Source organism: Carcharhinus amblyrhynchos, chromosome 13, assembly GCF_965287045.1.
Source record: "Carcharhinus amblyrhynchos chromosome 13, sCarAmb.v2.hapA, whole genome shotgun sequence".
In the NCBI taxonomy this organism is placed as follows: domain Eukaryota; kingdom Metazoa; phylum Chordata; class Chondrichthyes; order Carcharhiniformes; family Carcharhinidae; genus Carcharhinus; species Carcharhinus amblyrhynchos.
The window spans coordinates 79,105,730-79,123,831 of NC_137336.1; the positions used below are offsets into that span (position 1 = coordinate 79,105,730).

Genomic DNA, 18,102 nt, shown 5'->3' on the forward strand with positions numbered 1-18,102 from the left:
AAATCTCAATAAGTTAAATAAAAGGTGCTGCTATGAGTCCGTCTTTTTGGACGTGGGTGGTATCCTCTCGGCACCTGTTCACGTTTCATTAAATGAAAACAAGGGCGCAAGACTGAATGAGAGAGAGAGAGAGAGAGAGAGTGTGTGTGTGTGTGTGTGTGTGTGTGTGTGTGTGTGTGTGTGTGTGTGTGTGTGTGTGTGTGTGTGTGTGTGTGTGTGTGACAGAGAGAGAGAGTGAGAGAGATAGAGAGGGAGAAGCAAAGACTGAGATTGAGCGAGAAATAAAAATATTCTGATGTGTTCGACTTTCTGCATCTTTAGTCTAATCACATAAATGCCATGTTTGATCCTCAGAATATCAGTAGCTTGGCTGGACGTAATAAAAGAAAAGAAGCTTGTCAGAGTATTTTCAACATTCTGTTGGAAAAAGGAGCTCGGGAAGAAAGAAAAATCTGGAACATATTTCTTCACCTGCAGAGCTACAAACCAAAACTGAAAGATACATTGGATAAAATATGTTACGACGTGGAAGAGGAAGACGGTAGGTGATATCTAAAAAAAATAGCAGCAGGAATGCATAAAATGTTTCCAAATACATACGACCTAATATTCGATGTAACTTCCTGTAAGAATTTGTGAAATGAATTCAATTTTTACGTAAATTTCAAGAATGGCATTGTTACACATACCTCTCTCATATGAGGCACCCCACGGTTGTGCAGTGGTTAGCACTGCTGCTTCACAGGTCCAGGGACCTGTGTTCGATTCCCAGCTCGGGTCACTGTCTGTGTGGAGTTTGCACATTCTCCTCGTGTCTGCGTGGGTTTCCTCCGGGTGCTCCGGTTTCCTCCCACAGTCCAAAGATGTGCGGATTAGGTTGTTTGACCGTGCGGGTTAGGTTGATTGGCCATTCGCTGGGCTCCGGGGAAGTGCCGGAAGATTGGGGAACGGCTAATGTTACACCGCTGTTTAAAAAAGGTAGCAGACCCAAGGCAGGGAATTATAGGCCGGTTAGTTTAACGTTTGTAGTTGGAAAAGTACTTGAATCCGTCATCAAAGAAGAAATAGCGAGGCATCTAGACAAGAATGGTTTGATCAAGCAGACGCAGCACGGATTCGTGAAGGGGAGGTCGTGTTTGACGAAATTATTGGATTTCTATGAGGATGTGACCAGTGCGGTAGACAGAGGGAAACAAGTGGATGGGGATGGGGTATTTTTAGATTTCCAAAAGGCGTTTGATAAGGTGCCTAACAAAACGTTGCTGCAGAACGTTAAGGTGCACGGAGTAGGGGGTAAGGTGTTAGCTTGGATAGGGGATTGGTTGTCTAATAGGAAGCAGAGAGTTGGTATCAATGGGTGTTATTCGCGTTGGCGGTTGGTGACGAGTGGAGTGTCGCAGGGATCGGTGCTGGGGCCTCAACTGTTTACCATTTATATAGATGATCTGGAGGAGGGGGCTGAGTGTATGGTGACGGAATTCGCTGATGACATGAAGATGAGTGGAAAAGCAAATTGCGTGGAGGGTGTGGAAAGTCTGCAGAGAGATCTGGATAGGCTGAGCGAGTGGGCGAGGACCAAGCAGATGGAGTATAATGTTAGCAAGTGTGAGATTGTCCACTTTGGCAGACATAATAGTAGGAGGGGTTATTATTTAAAAGGTGAAAAGCTGCAACATGCTACGGTGCAGAGGGACCTGGGGATCCTTGTGCACGAGTCGCAAAAACCCAGTCTGCAGGTGCAGCAGGTGATCAAGAAGGCGAATGGGATGTTGGCCTTTATAGCGAGGGGGATAGAATATAAAAGCAGGGAGGTGCATGCTGCAGCTTTTCGCCCTTTAAATCGTAATCCCCCCTACTATTATTTCTGCCAAAGTGGATAACCTCACACTTGCTAACATTGTACTCCATCTGCCAGGTCCTTGCCCACTCTCTCAGCCGATCCAGGTCCCTCTGCAGACTTTCCACACCCTCCGCACACTTTGCTTTTCCACTCATCTTCGTGTCATCAGCAATGGCCTACTCCTGCTCCTATTTCTTATGTTCTTGCACTCTTATAAATCGTTCCTTCGTGTCCTGAGATGCTTAGGTTAGAGGGATTAGCAGGTAAAATATGTAGGGATATCGGGGTAGTGCCTGGGTGGGATTATTGTAGGTGCAGACTCGATGGGCCAAAGGGCCTCTTCCTGCACTGTAGGGTTCTATGATTCTACGATCAGATTGAGATCCACTTCCAATGTTTCAATGAGTGGAAACCATTCTCTGCCACCTTTGAAGTTTTTGTTGTTGAGTCATAGCTATTTACAACACAAGAGTAAATCTTTGATCAATCCTGACTGTGCCTTCCATTAATCGATTATTCATTTCAATCCCAATTTTTGACTTTTGGCAGCAGCTTTGCTGCTATGGCGTTTCAAATATTCATCTAAATTATTCTTAAATGTTGTGAGAATTGCCACCTTTTCCACCATTTCAGTCAGTTAGTTCGACATTCCCACCAATAACGACATTTATATCAAATTCCTTCCAAATATCATGTTGCTCATTTTTAAAGTGAAGCTCTGATCTTATTCACCAATCTGATAAATAGAAATGTTTCGTTCTATCTTACCTTTGTCTGTTCCTCATAATGTTGTACACTTCAGTTAAGTCTTTCTTAACCCTTGTTTTTCTTTTGCTGTAAGAGAAACGAACTGAGCATCCCCTCAGATTATTTTCGGTTCTCATTATGTGTTTGTCACCTTTAAAGCGAAGTTATCACAATTGAAATTGCTAAACATTTTGAGTTCAAACCGAATTCCTCATACACCAAACCATGGCATGCAAATCTGTACATACCACGATTATTTGTAAAATGTTGTACATGCTTGATATGAACACTAAACTGTACGAGCGCCACGGGCATCGTGAATTATCTCAATGCCCCGCCCATGCCACTACACAATTTTTCGATGTAACTCAAAACACTTGTGAACGTGAGCAAATGGAAGGCATTCACATACAGAATTGAGCTAGCTCCAAGAAACCCTCTTGTTAAACTGTGAAAAAAAAACTGCACATAGCCGGAAACATCATGGTTCACAGCAAAATCGAACACCAAAGAAAATGCAGGCTACTTTTGCATTGATCAGCAAATGCGGTCCAAACAAACCTCCAGCATTTTGTTTTGCTGTCCAGCGTTCACCATGCCCCAGCATTGCAGTAATAAGTGGAGAGTTACTCGGAGCACTCCACCAGATTAACATTTTCGTGCTCGCGGATTAAAAATTTTCAGAGGTCGGAAAATCTCTTCACTAACCTTAGGATTTCCACGTTTGACTGTTGCGAGGAAGGTTCACAACGGTGGTGTTCTACTCCTTAGGGTTGCAACAGTCCTTCTCGTTTGCGCCCTTTGTTTTAGCACAAAACTAACTCTAATACGCACCTTTTTTGAAAACCAAAGCAAATCATCCTTGTCGCAAAACAATAGCTCGTGTGTTGCTCCACAACCATATCTATTTGTTGATTCGCTAGACTTTTCAATGAAAACAAAACAAAGACAAAAAAACCTGCTTACCATGACAATCTGGTAGTGAGCAAATGATGTTTACTGTGTCTGCAGTGAGTATTTTTCTTTCCTATAATAAATGTCCCTTGTGACTGCCTCCAATGCAAGGAGGTGTTGTAGCCATCGTCCCATTCCAAAATTCGATTCCCCACAAAATCTTAGGATAAATTTGAAGTCATAACCCAAAATCAGAGGCGGAATTGGAAGTCATAACGATCTCGTGACGTACACTGTTTTTACTATTTTCACTGAAATTAAAGCAAAATAAAACATCCAACAGTATTTCTGTGGCTTGAGGACCTAAGAGTAGACGACATTGAGAACACTTAAACGAACAATCTACACAAAACAGAGCTAGCACTCTTATTGTTCTTCTAATTTCAAGGTTAAACAGGTTGTTCTAGAAACATTGCAAGGCATCCCGAAAGAATTGAATGAATGCATGAATTAATTTGTATATTTTGGCTTGCCTGAATCGTAATCTCTCAACAGTGCTCTAAAATATCCGATCTTTTCTTTTTCTTCAGATGCTTGTTTTGCATATCATATTCGCTGTCTGCCACTTCCTGAATTATGTGCTTAGATATAGTAAAAATTCTCGTTAGATTGTTCCCAATCTATACTATAGGATTGTTATTACGTTGATTATACACGTGCTACACTTTATTATGTAACGTTAACCCTCACCAACAAAGCAATGCAGTTTGCTAACTAACAATCTGGATTCCAAATGACTGAAATTTGGAACGCATGGAAATATAAAATCTCATTGTCCCAGTGAACATAAAATCACAATCACATCTGTGAATGTCAAATCCATCTCGAAAATCGCAGAGCAGAGCCAAACAATTGGAATCTCTTAAAATAAAGTGGTAGAGGCAAGAAAAGATAATAAATTCTCAGTTTAATTAACAATTCATTCTAATCATATGTCTGAAATGGTATATTAGCTGGTAGCACAATGTGAAATTGACAGATGCGATGTTGTGGGCATCACAGAGACGTGTCTGCAGGGGGATCAGCTCTGGTAGCTAACTATCCAAGGAAACCCCTCCTATCAAAAAGACAGGAAGCTGTTAGTAAGAAAGGAAATTAAGTCGATTGCAAGAAAAGATGTAATGTCAGAAGGTACATGATCTATATGGGTAGAGTTGAGGAACTGCAAAGGAAGAAAAAAATACTGCCGTAATGGGAGTTATGTAAAGACCACCGACCTGTACCTAGGACCTGGGGCTTCGGATGAACAAGGTGTTCGAAAATATGTGTAGAAATACAAGGGTACTTAAAAGTACTGGTGCGCTGGAACAATTAGGCTGTTAGTGGATCCGAAGAAGAGGAATTCATGGAATGTCCGTGAGGTTTTTTTTGGAGCAGGGTGTAGTGGGGTATATTACGGAAAACACAATTATGAAGTTGCTGATTTGTAATGAGGCAAATTTGATAAGGGAGCTTAAGATTATGGAACGCTTGGGATTCAGTAATTGTAATATTATGAAAATAAACTTGACTTTGAAAAGGGAAGCTGGAATCAGATACAAGATTACTCTTGTGTAAAGACAGTTGTAAAGACTTGACGGAGTAATTGTCAGAGTTGATTGGGAGAGAAGCCGAACAGGAAGACGACGCAAAGGCAGGATTTCTAGGAGTAACTGATAAGACACGGCAAAATTTCATCCCAAGAATTTAGAAGCTTATTAAGGGGAGGATGACAAAATCTGGCTGACGGGGAATGTCAACGACAACAAAAAGCTAAATAAAACGCAGAAATTAGCGCGCAGTAGTAGGAAGCCAGGGTATTTGTAATCTGTTCATGACCAACAGAGGACAACTAAAAGTAAATGTGTGGGGCGGCGGGGTGGGTGCGGGGGGCTAGGAGGTGTATTGGGGGTGTGGTGGAGGGAGTCCTGAAATATAAAGGGAAGCTGGAAAGGAATATAAGTGAAGAGGGCAAGAGTTTCTTTTTATGTATCTATGGAAGGTATGTGAGAGGTAAAAGTGGACATTGGACCGCTGGAAACTGATGCAGGAGAGGTAATTTTGGGGAACAAAGGAAAAGTGCAGGAACTGAATAAGCAAAGCACGTCAGTCGTAAAGTGAAAATCACCAGGAGCATACCAAAACTTCAAGACAGTCATGGGGGCCGAGGTCAAATTTTTATCCCTTCCCTCTGCAACGGAACCAACTGTGGTGGAGTTTGGTAGCGTTTGGGTGCTGGTGCTCTCCCTGGAGCGGTCATTCCCCCCAACATTATCCAAAGCGTTATATCTGATTTGCAGGGAAATGACCGCCGGAGATTTCTGCACTTCCTGTCTATCTCTCTTCCACTGTCTGGTGGTCACCCAGAGAAACTGCATAACTTCTGTGACTCTCGTCAGATCACCACAAATACCTCCGCTATCTCTTCACCTATGTCCTTCAGAACTCTGGGATGTAGTCCGTCTCATCTCGGTGATTTATTCATCAGGAATAGATAATTATTTTTCAGTTGGGATCCTTTTGGAAGAAGAGATCACAGTATGTTTGAATTTAAAATACAGATGGAACGTGAGAAGGTAAAATCTATCATGCTTGAATCTATCATCAAGAAAGAAATAGCGAGACATCTGGATATAAATTGTCCGATTGGTAAGACGCAGCATGGGTTCATGCAGGGCAGGTCATGTTTGACGAATTTAGTGGAATTCTATGTGAACATTACATGTGCAGTGGACAATGGGAAACCTGCTGATATGGTGTACCTGGATTTCCAGAAATCGTTTGATAAGGTGCTGCACCAAAGGCCTAAGACAAAAGTGCACGGTGTTAGGGGTATCGTATTACCGTGGATAGAGGATTGGTTAACTAACAGAGAGCACGAGTGGGATAAACGGGTCTTTTTCTGTTTGGTAATCAGTGACTAGTGGTGTGCCTTAGGGATCAGCGCTGGGAGTGCAATTATTTACAATTTACATAGATGATTTGGAGCTGGGGACCAAATGTAGTGTGTCAAAATTCTCGGATGGCACTAAGATGTGGAGTGGAGCAAAATGTACAGAGGACGCTGGAAGTCTGCAAAGAGATATAGATCGTCTAAGTGAGTGGGCAAGGGTGTGGCAGATGGAGTACAATGTTGGTAAATGTGAGGCCATCCATTTTGTTAGGAATCATAGCAAAATGGACTACTATTTAAATGACAAAAAAAAAATGCAACATGCTGCTTTGCAGAGGAACCTGGGTGTCCTTGTGCAAGAATCACAAAACGTTGGTTTTCAGATGCAGCAGGTAATTAAGAAGGCAAATTGAATTTTGTTCTTCATTGCTAGAGGGATGGATTCTAAAACAATGAGCTAATGTTGCAGCTGTGTAAGGTGCTGGTGAGGCCACACCTAGGGTACTGTGTACTGTTTTGGTCTGCTTACTTGAGAAAGGATATACTTGAATTGAAGGGAGTGCACAAGAAATTCACTAGGTTGATTCAGCAGTTGAGAGGGTTGGATTATGAGGAGAGACTAAGCAGGCTGCGCTATACTCATTGGAATTCAGAAGAATGAGGGGGGAATCCTATATATATAAAAAAAAACATATAAGATTATGAAGGGAATAGATAAGATAGAAGCAGGGAAGTTGTTTCCACTGGTAAGCAAAGCTAGAACTCGGGGGCATGGCCTCAGAATAAAGATCGCAGATCTAGGACAGAGGAGGAACTTCTTCACACAAAGGGTTCCAAATCTGTGGAATTCCTTGCCTAGTGAAGCAGTTGAGGCTGGACAGTAAAGGCATTAAGAACAATGGTGAGTGGGTGGATAAGTGGAGATGAGTCCACGAAAAGTTCAGCCATGATCGTGTTGAATGGACAAGCAGGCTCAAGGTGCCAAATGGCTTATTCCTGCTCCTAGTTCTTATGTTCTTACATCTCAGAACACTGAAAAAATTAGTAATGGCACACGCCTGTTTAAGAAGGGAGGGAGGAAATAACGGGAACTCACAAGTCGTTTATTATTTTCTTTGTCGATGTTAAGATTCTAAAATCCATTTTTAAGGATGAGATTCAGGATAGGTTGAACTGCATGGTAAAATTGGCCGAATTCAGTAAGTTTTCATCAGAGAACTTCATGACTGGCAAATCTTTTAGAATTATCTGAGGAGGTATAGAGTGGGTGACACAAAGGAGAGCCAATATTATCTGCTTAGATATCCAGAAAATCATTGACAATGTGCCGTACAAAAGACTGCTAAATAAGGTAAGAGTTCGTGGTGTTAGGATCAATGTACCAGCATGTTTGGAAGATTGGCAGAAATGTAAAGGACAACGAGTGTAGATAAAGCAGTACTTTTCTCAATTGTAGCTGGTGACTAGTGGATTTCTACAGGGGTCTGTGTTGAGACCACAACTTTTCACTCTATACAGTAATGAGCTCGATGAAGGTCCTTGCGGCATTTGGGCTAGGTTTACAGATGATGCAAAAACAGATGAAAACAGGTGGCATTGAGAAGATGTGGGCACTGCAGAAAGGCATGCACAGGTTAGGAGAGTCAACAAAACAGTGTTAGATGGAATAAAATGTGGAAACATATGAAATTGTGCACATGGTACAAAGATTGGAAACATAGACCATTTTATCAGTTGGGACAGAATTCAGTATTCAGAAGTGCTAGGAGAGTTGGGACTATTGCTCAGGATTCCCTTAAGGTTAAACTGCAGATAGGCTTGGTATATGGAAGGCGAATGCATTAGTTTCGAGAGCACTGGCATATAAATACAGATGTACTGCTGAGGATTTATAAGTGTCTGGTGAAACACACTTAAAGTATTGTGAGCAATTTTGCATCTCATATCTAGGGAAATACGTGCCGGCCTTGGAAAGTACACACCAAAGGCTCCCCAGAATGATGCTAGGAATGAAAAGCTTGATCTCGGAAGACGACTTCGATGGAGTCTAGTGGTGGTGTTGATGGGGCGGGGGGCGGGGGGCGCGGGGTTGGGATCACATTTAAACGCATAGAATAGCGACAGGCCTGGATTGGGTGGCATGCAGAAGATGTTTCCATTAGGCAAAGAGGTTGGGGATTTCGGTAAGAGCCTCAGACCAAAGGGGCGACAATTAGAACAGAGATGAAAAACAATTTATGCAGCGAGAGGATCGTGAATCTTTGGAATTCATTGCCAGAAAAGGCTTTGGAGGCCAGAACATTGAGTGCATATAAGACAGAGACAGACACGTTCTTGCTTGGTGAAAGAATCAAGGATTGAGGGAAAAAAAAAGAGACTGGACTTGAGAAATCGCCATCCATTATTGAATGGAAAAGACTCGAAGGGCCGAATGGCCTAACTATGATCCTATATCTTATGCATATATGTTCTGATATCAGTATTTAGCTAATTCGCTTGACTCCACAGAATATATAGGAATAGCTGGACAATCTGCATCCTCGAATGCCGATGGAGACTGATAACATTTCAGTAATAGTTCTGACTGCGAACACTCCTTAATTTGGTGCACGACTAACACATCTGCTCCAGTACAGCTACAAAAGTGTGTGTTAGCGCGAGTGGGCGGACACGACCACTACGGACTCAGAGTCAGGTTCAACAGCGGTACAGCTTTATTTTAACATCGACGGAGGTGCAGTCAGGATATACAAACACAATGTCCCGATAGCACTCTGAAGGCCCGCCACAATGGGCTAGAGTTACACTCGAGCTTTGACACATTGTATGGTTCAAATGTTAATGTTTTATTTACAGTATTTGACTCTGACCATTCTGTTTCGATGTTTTCAAGTAACGTAACAATGTTTTTAAGTGTGTGTTAATCGTTTCTGTCTGATGGGTTTATCAATGGTCTAGAATCTCAGGGGTTTGAGCAATGGGTGTTTGGCTGATTTTAGGAAGTCTGTGAGGCCAGGGAGGCTTCCCTGTTATGTTAATCTTTAAGTGTCTCCATAGAGGTTTACTTGATTAGATGTGCTGATTTGATGAGATGGTGGTGTACTTTTGATTTAGTTCCTGTTGGTGCCATCCTGTCTGGTTCCCTTTGTGTGCTAGCCCTAGTTTGCATTTTAAAAACATGCCTTTTGCCTGCTTGTCTGGATCTGTTCCCTTGTGATCTTTAGTGGGGAGGCTCTGAGTGCAGCTTTAATCTGCTTCCATATTGCGTACCCAATTTCAGAAAATTTGATGTCCGATAACAGTTCCCCCCTGTCGGTCGGGACCGGACTTGTTCCGCCTCCCTCAGACCGATTTCTTTAACACATTTTGTGTCCGGTGCTCCCTGTATTTGCACGCTGAAGTCGTGCAGTTTAGGGGACCCCCGAGTTTTGTCAAATTAGGTGTATGCGGGAGAATCCTCCCGATTTGTTAGTTGCCCAACATCGCCAATCATTCTGATTAGTTTCCTCCGTGTTTTAGTTTCCTTGCGCTGGCGGTATGTATAGCACATCACTATTCCCCAAGATATTGCGAGTATGAGTTGGGTGGCAACCAGTATGTGTGAGATTATCCGGATCGAGGGGTGAAAGTCCACATTTAGGCCCCAGTCCCATACCCTCTGTGCCCATGTTTGGCTCTGTAAGTCTGACTCTGTGTCATGCTCTAGGGTCTTGATGTGTGATTGTAACTGGTGGTACAGCCGAACGGTGTGTCCCACTTTGAGACGGAGCTCTCTCAGTACTTCGGCTAGGTGTAGGATGGGAGCCTGTTCTGGCTCTCGGTAATAATTGAGGTCATTTCTCAGTGGGTCCGTGGCATTAAGTGTCAGGGTCTGCCTAGGGCGAATGTTGGTGCTGTGGACCTAGCCAATAGTGACCGGTCTGCCAGCGGTGAAGCAAATGTTTGGGCTGGGGATCGGACATGTCAGCCCGTTACATTGCAAAGAATGTATTTGTTGTGGCTACGCAGTACCTGTCTCGCCCTCCATATCCTGCCCAGGCAAAGTGTGGGTCTGTCGGTATGATTTCTAGAGTACAGCCCTGTGTTTGAATGAACCCACATTCAGCTGCCTCTCCTTGTATCAGTGGGTGAGGGCAAATGGTTATCTCTCCCCTTTGACTGCATCCCGAGAGGGAGGTACTGAACATCACGCCATGCCTTGAGAGGCCGTGACTTCGGTTATATGGTAGCGGAGGGAGGTATTGCCTTTAATCACACCAATGTTCTCAATCGGGAATATAGGGAATGGTCCCGAGTCTGGTGTAACTATCGGAATCAATAGGACCATCCCTACTCCCGTACTCTCGCTAACCTCGTAGTCCGGGATCACTGGATATACCCATGTCATTCCTTTCAAGGTCCGTTATCCAGCACCCACTTCTGATCTGCGAGTTGTGCGAGCTGGGTGCTGTCAATCCAATCGGGCACCTCCCCACTGTGTACCTCGTCCAAATTATGCCTCAATGGGCCTATCATCCACTGACCATATGCATGGCACAGCTGTCCCTGTTGTACCCGGGCTGTGTTTTCCCTCTCTCTATCTATGAGGCGGTTAATGGTACGGGTGTGCGTCTCCAATATCGTGATCCCATCTAGTTGGACATGGGCGCTCTTCTCCCCTAAAACAGCCTTCTCCGCCTGTTGGTCTAGTGACCGTTGCAGGATATCTTTCATCATTCCCTTTAATTGTTCGATCTTATTATTGAGGCCCTGGATGAAAATTGAGTTGACTACGGTGGATCCGGTGTTTATTCCTGTGAGGATGTCATTGACGATACCCCCTTTGCTTCCGTGTGTGTGTGTGTGTGTGTTGCCTCGAAAGTATGTTGCTGCCATCGCATCTATAGCCCGCTTTATGGTTTCCCTGCCCAGCATTTGGTACATGTCTCGTGTCTGTTCTGAACAGTATCCCGGCACCTGGATCCCTGAGATATCGATCAGAACAGGCACGATCACCAGTCCTCCCTCCGGCCCCCCCGCTCAGTAAGGGGCAGCGTAAGATTTCGGGTGTCGTGGTCGTGGAGGTCCGCGTTATAGGAAGTCCAAAACACACATATAGTGAGACTACTGGAGCCTCAACTAGTCCGTAATATCCACAAGAATCAATGTCCGGTTTGAGAATGTCCCTTTGCAGTGGGATCTGCGGATTTTCAGGGAGGGCGCAGATGGTGCAGAAACTGCAGCCAGGGTCGCTCAGCGAGTCTGGCCTTTGGATGCATGTTCGGTGCATATCTAGTGTGCAAGTGAAGCAGATCACATCGATGCCTGGATGGACCTGTGACCATGCATTTGAGTGCATTCTGTTGTTCTCGGGGTATGGTGCCGCCGGCGCGCACAAGGCCTCGGATGTTTTGAACATTATTCCGTGGGATTGTTGATAGATGGTGTGCCCCCGGAAGGCGACACTCGTCAAGAAGATCGCAATGAGGATCATTCTCCAGGTGGCCCTGGAGAGGGGGTGGGGAGGATACACAAAGCCTGGTGGCCACCAGATATTACGATCTCAGGATTAACTATATTTTAACTAGTTTACTTAAGCATGCACACACATCTATATACATACATACAAATATCGGAGCCATGTTTGACATGTGCTCTCCTCTGTGCTGGAAATGAAGGTTGTTAGCTCGGCCTCCGCTGTGTGGATAAAGGTGGTGAGTTAGGGGTCGTTGAGTGGCCTGTTATATGTCGTCGGATTATCCTCGTCCCTGCCGTCGGCCTGTCTTGTCTTCCCCCGCCCCCTCCCACCCTCCCTACCCCACCCCCCGCACCCCTTCCCCCCTTCCCGGGGGGTGGTATGCCTTTAACTGAGACCAGTATTTCCAGCGGCCTTTCTTTTTGATATCGACACAGGCACATGTGTCGCTGCTGAGGATAATCTCATGGGGTCCTATCCACTTTGGTGAAAATGCTGTTTGGTCGGGAGCCACTCGGATTAGGACTTTGTGCCCTACTCAGGGAAGTCTGGTGATGTGACTGATGTCCTGCTTCCTAGCCTGGTCCCTTATAGCTTGTTGGTCTGCGGCTGCGTGGTGCAACTCTCTGAGTTGGTGGTCTAACGGTTGCACATACCTTTTCATTTTATCCCGAAGGGGTGCCATCTCTTCTTCTACTGCTGTATTTTCTGGGAGTCGCATTGCCCTCCCCGTCATTAATTCGAATGGCGTGTGTCCTGTGGTGTGACCTGGGGTGGCTCGTAGGCGTGTTAAGATGCAGGGAAGGACATCTACCCACCCCTGACCTGTCTCGGCGATTGACTTTGCAATCGCATTTTTCAGTGTGCGGTTCATTCGCTCGACGATCCCAGAACTCTGAAGGCAGTACGGGATATGGAATCGCTGTCGGATTCCCAGGGTTTTGTAAGCCTGTTTCATTATTTTGCCCGGAAAGTGGGTCCCTTGGTCGGAGTCCAATTGTACCAGGACTCCCCATCTCGGGATGATCTCGTGTGCTAAGATGCGGGCCATGGTGACCGCTTCGCAATCCCGAGTTGGGAATGCTTCCACCCAGCGGGTGAATTGATCGATTAAGACTAAACAATATTTCTTCCCTCGGCTTGTGGGTAGGGGGCCTATGAAATCGATCTGGAGGTTTTCCCAGGATCCCTTTGGTCGGGGTTGCTGGGCCAGTTTGACTCTCAGGGGTCGGCCGGGGTTGTGTTGAGCGGAGATGATACAGCGCTGGCAATGTTTGGCTCCATCCTGTCCCATCCCTGGCCACCACCAATCAGCTGATAGTCGGGCCAGGGTCCCATCCCGGCCGGAGTGGTCCGGTTCGTGGTGGAGTCGGAGTAGCTCGGTCTGTGTAAATCAGAGGGCGGCTACTTGATGCCCTCTGCACCACACTCCATCTTTGTCCCTGGATGCCCCTGCCTGTTCGCACCGTGCCACCTCATCTGGGCTTGTATTACCCTGAAGCTTTCAAATCTCCCAACACCTCCCCCCCCGCTCTCTCTCCCCCCCCGCCGCCGCCCCCCACACCTGCGGTGATGAACTCGCGCCTTTTCCAGGCCATCATGTAATCGTGGACCACCCCGAACGCATATTGGCTGTCAGGATTCACATTTACTCGCTTTTCGCTTCTCGTTTTTAGGGCTTCCGTGAGGGCTGTGAGTTCGGCCACTTGGGCGGAGGTATCCCCATTCATGGTGTCTTTCGCTATTAGTGTCCCCTCTTGGTCTACTACTGCCCAGCCTGTGCGGTATTGTCCATCTACTTGTCTTCGGGACCTGTCTGCATAGAGTGTGAGGTCGGAGTTATCTAGGGGTTGGTCATTAATCCCTCCCTCCTCTTCAGTGTCTGGGTTAATCGGGCGGAAGTGTGGACTTCCCTCTGATAGGAGTCCCTCTGCTGGGTTCTTCCCAGTGCCCCGCACTATCTGGACTGACCGGTCTCTGGGGAGGAGTACCGCTTCCCAATTGGCCCTTCGGGCGTCCGAAACAGTCCGGAGTCGGCCTGTATTCAGGAGCTCAACGATGGTGTGTTTCGTGTGTAAAACGATTTGTCCTGACATAGTGATCGGTTCGCATGCCCTGACTGCCCAGGCGGCACAATCTAGAGCCGCCACACATTTGTGCAGTCCCTTGGCTACCGGGGATTGTCGGGCAGAATAATATGCCACCAGCCGCATGGTACCCCCGTATTCTTGGGTTACCACGGAGCTATAAAATCCCTCTTCTGAGTCATAGAAGGCGTGGAAGGTTTTAGTTATGTTAGACAGGAGTAGGGCTGGAGCTGCTAATAGTTCTGATTTTAGGCGGGTGAATGCTACCTCCTGTTTGGGTCCCCACTCGATCGTTCCTGCCCCTGGTTTTCCCCCTTTGACCAGCCGCTGAATTAGTTCGGCCAGGGATGCGAACTGGTCAATGAAATCCCGGCAGTAGTGAAATAGTCCCATAACTCTGCGCACCCCTTTGACTCTGTTTGGACGGGGCATATTTATAATCGCGGTCTTCCGATCGGAAGGGAGGCTTTCCTTTCCCTGGCTTATATTTTGTCCTAAATATCGGACTTCAGGTTGTGCAATTTGTGCCTCGGTTGGGTTGATTTTAAATCCCGCAGCCTGCACGGCGCGTAGGATTGTGGACAGGGCTCCGATATGTCCCGTGAGGTTAGTGGAAGCGATGAGGATTTCGTCCACATGTTGGAGGAAGGTACTTCCATATGGGGACAGATCGCAGTCCTCAAGGGCCTCACTCATAACTCGGTGGAAAATGTTGGGGCTGTTGTGGAGCCCTTGGGGGAGGCGTGTCCATGTGTACTGTTTCCCTCCACAGGTAAAGGCGAACATTTCCTGGGAGTCGGTGTGGAGCGGGATGGACAAGAATCCATTTGCTATGTCAAACACAGAGAAAATACCATGTTCTGGTCGGAGTCCGTTAAAAATAGTGGATGGACTCGCGGCTATGGGATGTAATTTTGGTGTTATTTTGTTTAAGGCAGTGTAGTCTATGGTCAGTCGGTAACTTCCGTCTGGCTTACGGACTGGGAGTTGGTGTTGGACACTGTGAGTCTTAAGCTACTCTGGGCGACCAAAGCCTGAACATTTTTTCCAGTGGGTTGTAGTGCCTCGGGCTTTATGGGGTATTGTTTGTGGGGAGTGTGGACCGGCCCGTGTATGTGTAGGGGAGGGATTCTTACGAGGCCGCAGTCTTGTTTCCCTGTTGCCCAGACTTGGGGCAATGATTGACATAGGAGCCCGAATACTCCCTCCCTTTTCCAATCTCGAGCTGTGTAGGTATGGCCTCCTGCACGGACCGCAGCCACATTTTTATTGGGGACCCAGTATCCCTGAATCCCACTTTTGTGTTCCTTCCTCGCGGTCCACAGCAGGCGCTTGTTAAAGGCGTCCACCACCGCTCCTAACTCCCCCAGGAGGCCAACCCCAAGATCGTTCCCTCCTGGTTTGGGCAAACCCAGAAGTGTACTGGGCGCAAAATGTCCTCGATCTCGAGGAGGACTGCCTCGCTCTGATAGGCTGTGGTTCTATTTCCCCCTACCCCCACCTCTATGATGGAACGGTAGGTGGTAGGAAGTGCCATGTTGGTGAGGGATATCGCGGCCCCCATATCTGTTAATATCTTGCATCGCCGGCCCCTTAACGACGCGTTAACCCAGATACGGGGGTCGGTACTGCCGGCGGGGTGGAGGGCGGGGGGGGGGGGGGGCGGTGGGGGGCGACGCAATTCATGCTGTGTGTTATGCCACTAGAGTCTGTATAATATCCAGCAGCTGCTGGTGGCTGAGGTGTGAGGTCTGAGTTTCCTTGAACTGTGTGTGTTGGAGCCGACGAGGGAGCGAGCTCTCTTGGATCTGGTGTTATGTAATGAGGCGGGTAGAATTAAGGACCTTGTGGTGAAGGATCCTCTTGGGAAGAGTGATCATTTCATGGTGAAGTTTCTGATGCAGATGGGGGAGGAGAAAGTGGGTTACCGGACATGTGTCCTTTGTTTGAACAGAGGGGAGTACGATAGTATGAGAGAAGAATTGGCGAATGTTGATTGGGGGAGCGCGTTGGAAGGTAGGTCTGCTGAGGAACAGTGGAGGATCTTTAAGAAGATCTTTCTTGGTGCTCAGCAGAAATTTATTCCGATGGTTAAAAAGGATCGTAGGAGGAGGGATAATCAGCCGTGGATAACGAAGGAGGTAAAGGAAAGTGTTAATTTAAAAGCGGATGCGTTCAGAGTAGCTAAGAGTAGTGGGCGAGAAGAGGATTGGGAGAGGTTTAAATGTCAACAAAGAATGGCAAAGAAGTTGATAAAGAAGGGCAGGATAAATTATGTAGCTGGGCTAGCGCTTAATATAAAAAAGGATAGCAAGAGTTTTTGTAAATATATAAAAAGGAAGAGGCTGGCTAGGGTGAACGTTGGACCCTTAGAGGATGAGAGGGGGGACTTAGTGGTAGGGGATGGGGAAATGGCTGAGGCCCTGAATAACTTTTTTGTTTCAGTCTTCAGGGAGGACGACATGAATAATTTGCCGGGTGTTAGCGATGGAAAGATGGTCGGAGTGTAGGACCTGAATGACATTATTGTTACGAGAGAGGCGGTGCTCGACAGACTGGAGGGACTGATTGTGGACAAGTCCCCAGGACCGGATGGAATGCATCCAAGGGTTCTGAACGAAATGGTGGAGGTGATAGTGGAGGCCTTGGTGATTATTTTCCAAACGTCGCTGGATTCCGGGGAAGTGCCGGAAGATTGGAAAACGGCTAATGTTATGCCGTTGTTTAAGAAGGGTGGCAGGCAAAAGGCAGGGAATTACAGGCTGGTTAGTTTAACGTTTGTTGTAGGAAAAATGTTAGAATCCGTGATCAAGGAGAAAATAGCGAGGCATCTTGAGGAGAATTGTTTGGTAGAGCAGACGCAGCACGGTTTCGTTAAGGGGAAGTCGTGTCTGACGAATTTATTGGAGTTCTACGAGGATGTGTCTAGGGCGGTGGATAGAGGAGAGCCGGTGAATGTGGTCTTTCTTGATTTTCAGAAGGCGTTTGACAAGGTGCCTCACAAGAGGTTATTACAGAAGGTCAGGGGGCATGGAGTTGGGGGTAGGGTGTTAGCGTGGATAGAGGATTGGCTGTCAAATAGGAGGCAGAGAGTGGGGGTCAATGGGTGCTATTCAGATTGGCGGTTGGTAACTAGTGGAGTGCCCCAGGGGTCGGTGCTGGGGCCTCAGATATTTACCATTTATATAGATGATCTGGAGGAGGGAACCGAGTGTATGGTGTCGAAATTTGCTGATGACACCAAGATTGGTGGAACGGCATATTGCGCGGAGGGTGTGGAGAGTCTGCAGAAGGATCTAGATAGGCTAGACGAATGGGCCAGGAACTGGCAAATGGAATTTAATGTTGGCAAGAGCGAGGTGGTCCACTTTGGTAGGAAGAATGGTAGGAAGGACTATTACTTACGTGGCGAAAAACTGCAGCAGGCGACGGTTCAGAGGGACCTCGGGGTCCTTGTGCATGAGTCGCAATAACCCAGCCTGCAGGTGCAGCAGGTGGTCAGGAAGGCTAATGGGATGCTGGCCTTCATAGCGAGGGGGTTTGAATATAAAAGTAGGGAGGTCTTGCTGCAGCTGTATAGGGCACTGGTGAGGCTGCAGCTGGAGTACTGTGTGCAGTTTTGGTCGCCGCACCTACGCAAGGATATTTTGGCCTTGGAGGGACTGCAGAGGAGGTTTACTAGGCTGATGCCGGAGTTGAGGGGGTTGAACTATGAGGAGAGGCTGAATAAACTAGGCTTGTACTCGTTAGAGTTTAGAAGAATGAGGGGAGATCTCATTGAAACGTATAAGATGTTGAACGGGATGGATAGGATAGAGGTGGAGAGGCTCTTCCCGCTCAGAAAGGACAGTAGAACTAGTGGGCACAGCCTCAAGATAAAGGGGGGGGGGGGGGGGCGGTTTAGAACGGAGTTGAGGAGGAACTTCTTCACTCAAAGGGTGGTGAATCTCTGGAATTCTCTGCCCGTTGAAGTGGTGGAGGCTGCCTCGCTAAATATTTTTAAGACGCGGGTTGATGGGTTTTTGATAAGAGAGGGGATTAAGGGTTATGGGGAGAGGGCGGGAATGTGGAACTGAGCCACGACAGATCAGCCATGATCTTATTGAATGGCGGGGCAGGCTCGAGGGGCTAGATGGCCTACTCCTGC

General features: G+C 46.7%; 1 protein-coding gene across 1 annotated transcript in view; it reads left to right on the plus strand.

Moving 5' to 3' along the window:
* Positions 1-339: 339 nt before the first annotated feature.
* The window catches only part of LOC145351373 (NACHT, LRR and PYD domains-containing protein 3-like), a 39,079-nt gene continuing 21,316 nt past the window's right edge, over positions 340-18,102 (plus strand). The window contains exon 1 of the mRNA XM_080200985.1: positions 340-541. Coding sequence (XP_080057111.1) covers positions 340-541 — 202 coding nt within the window. The remainder of the gene's footprint in view (positions 542-18,102) is intronic.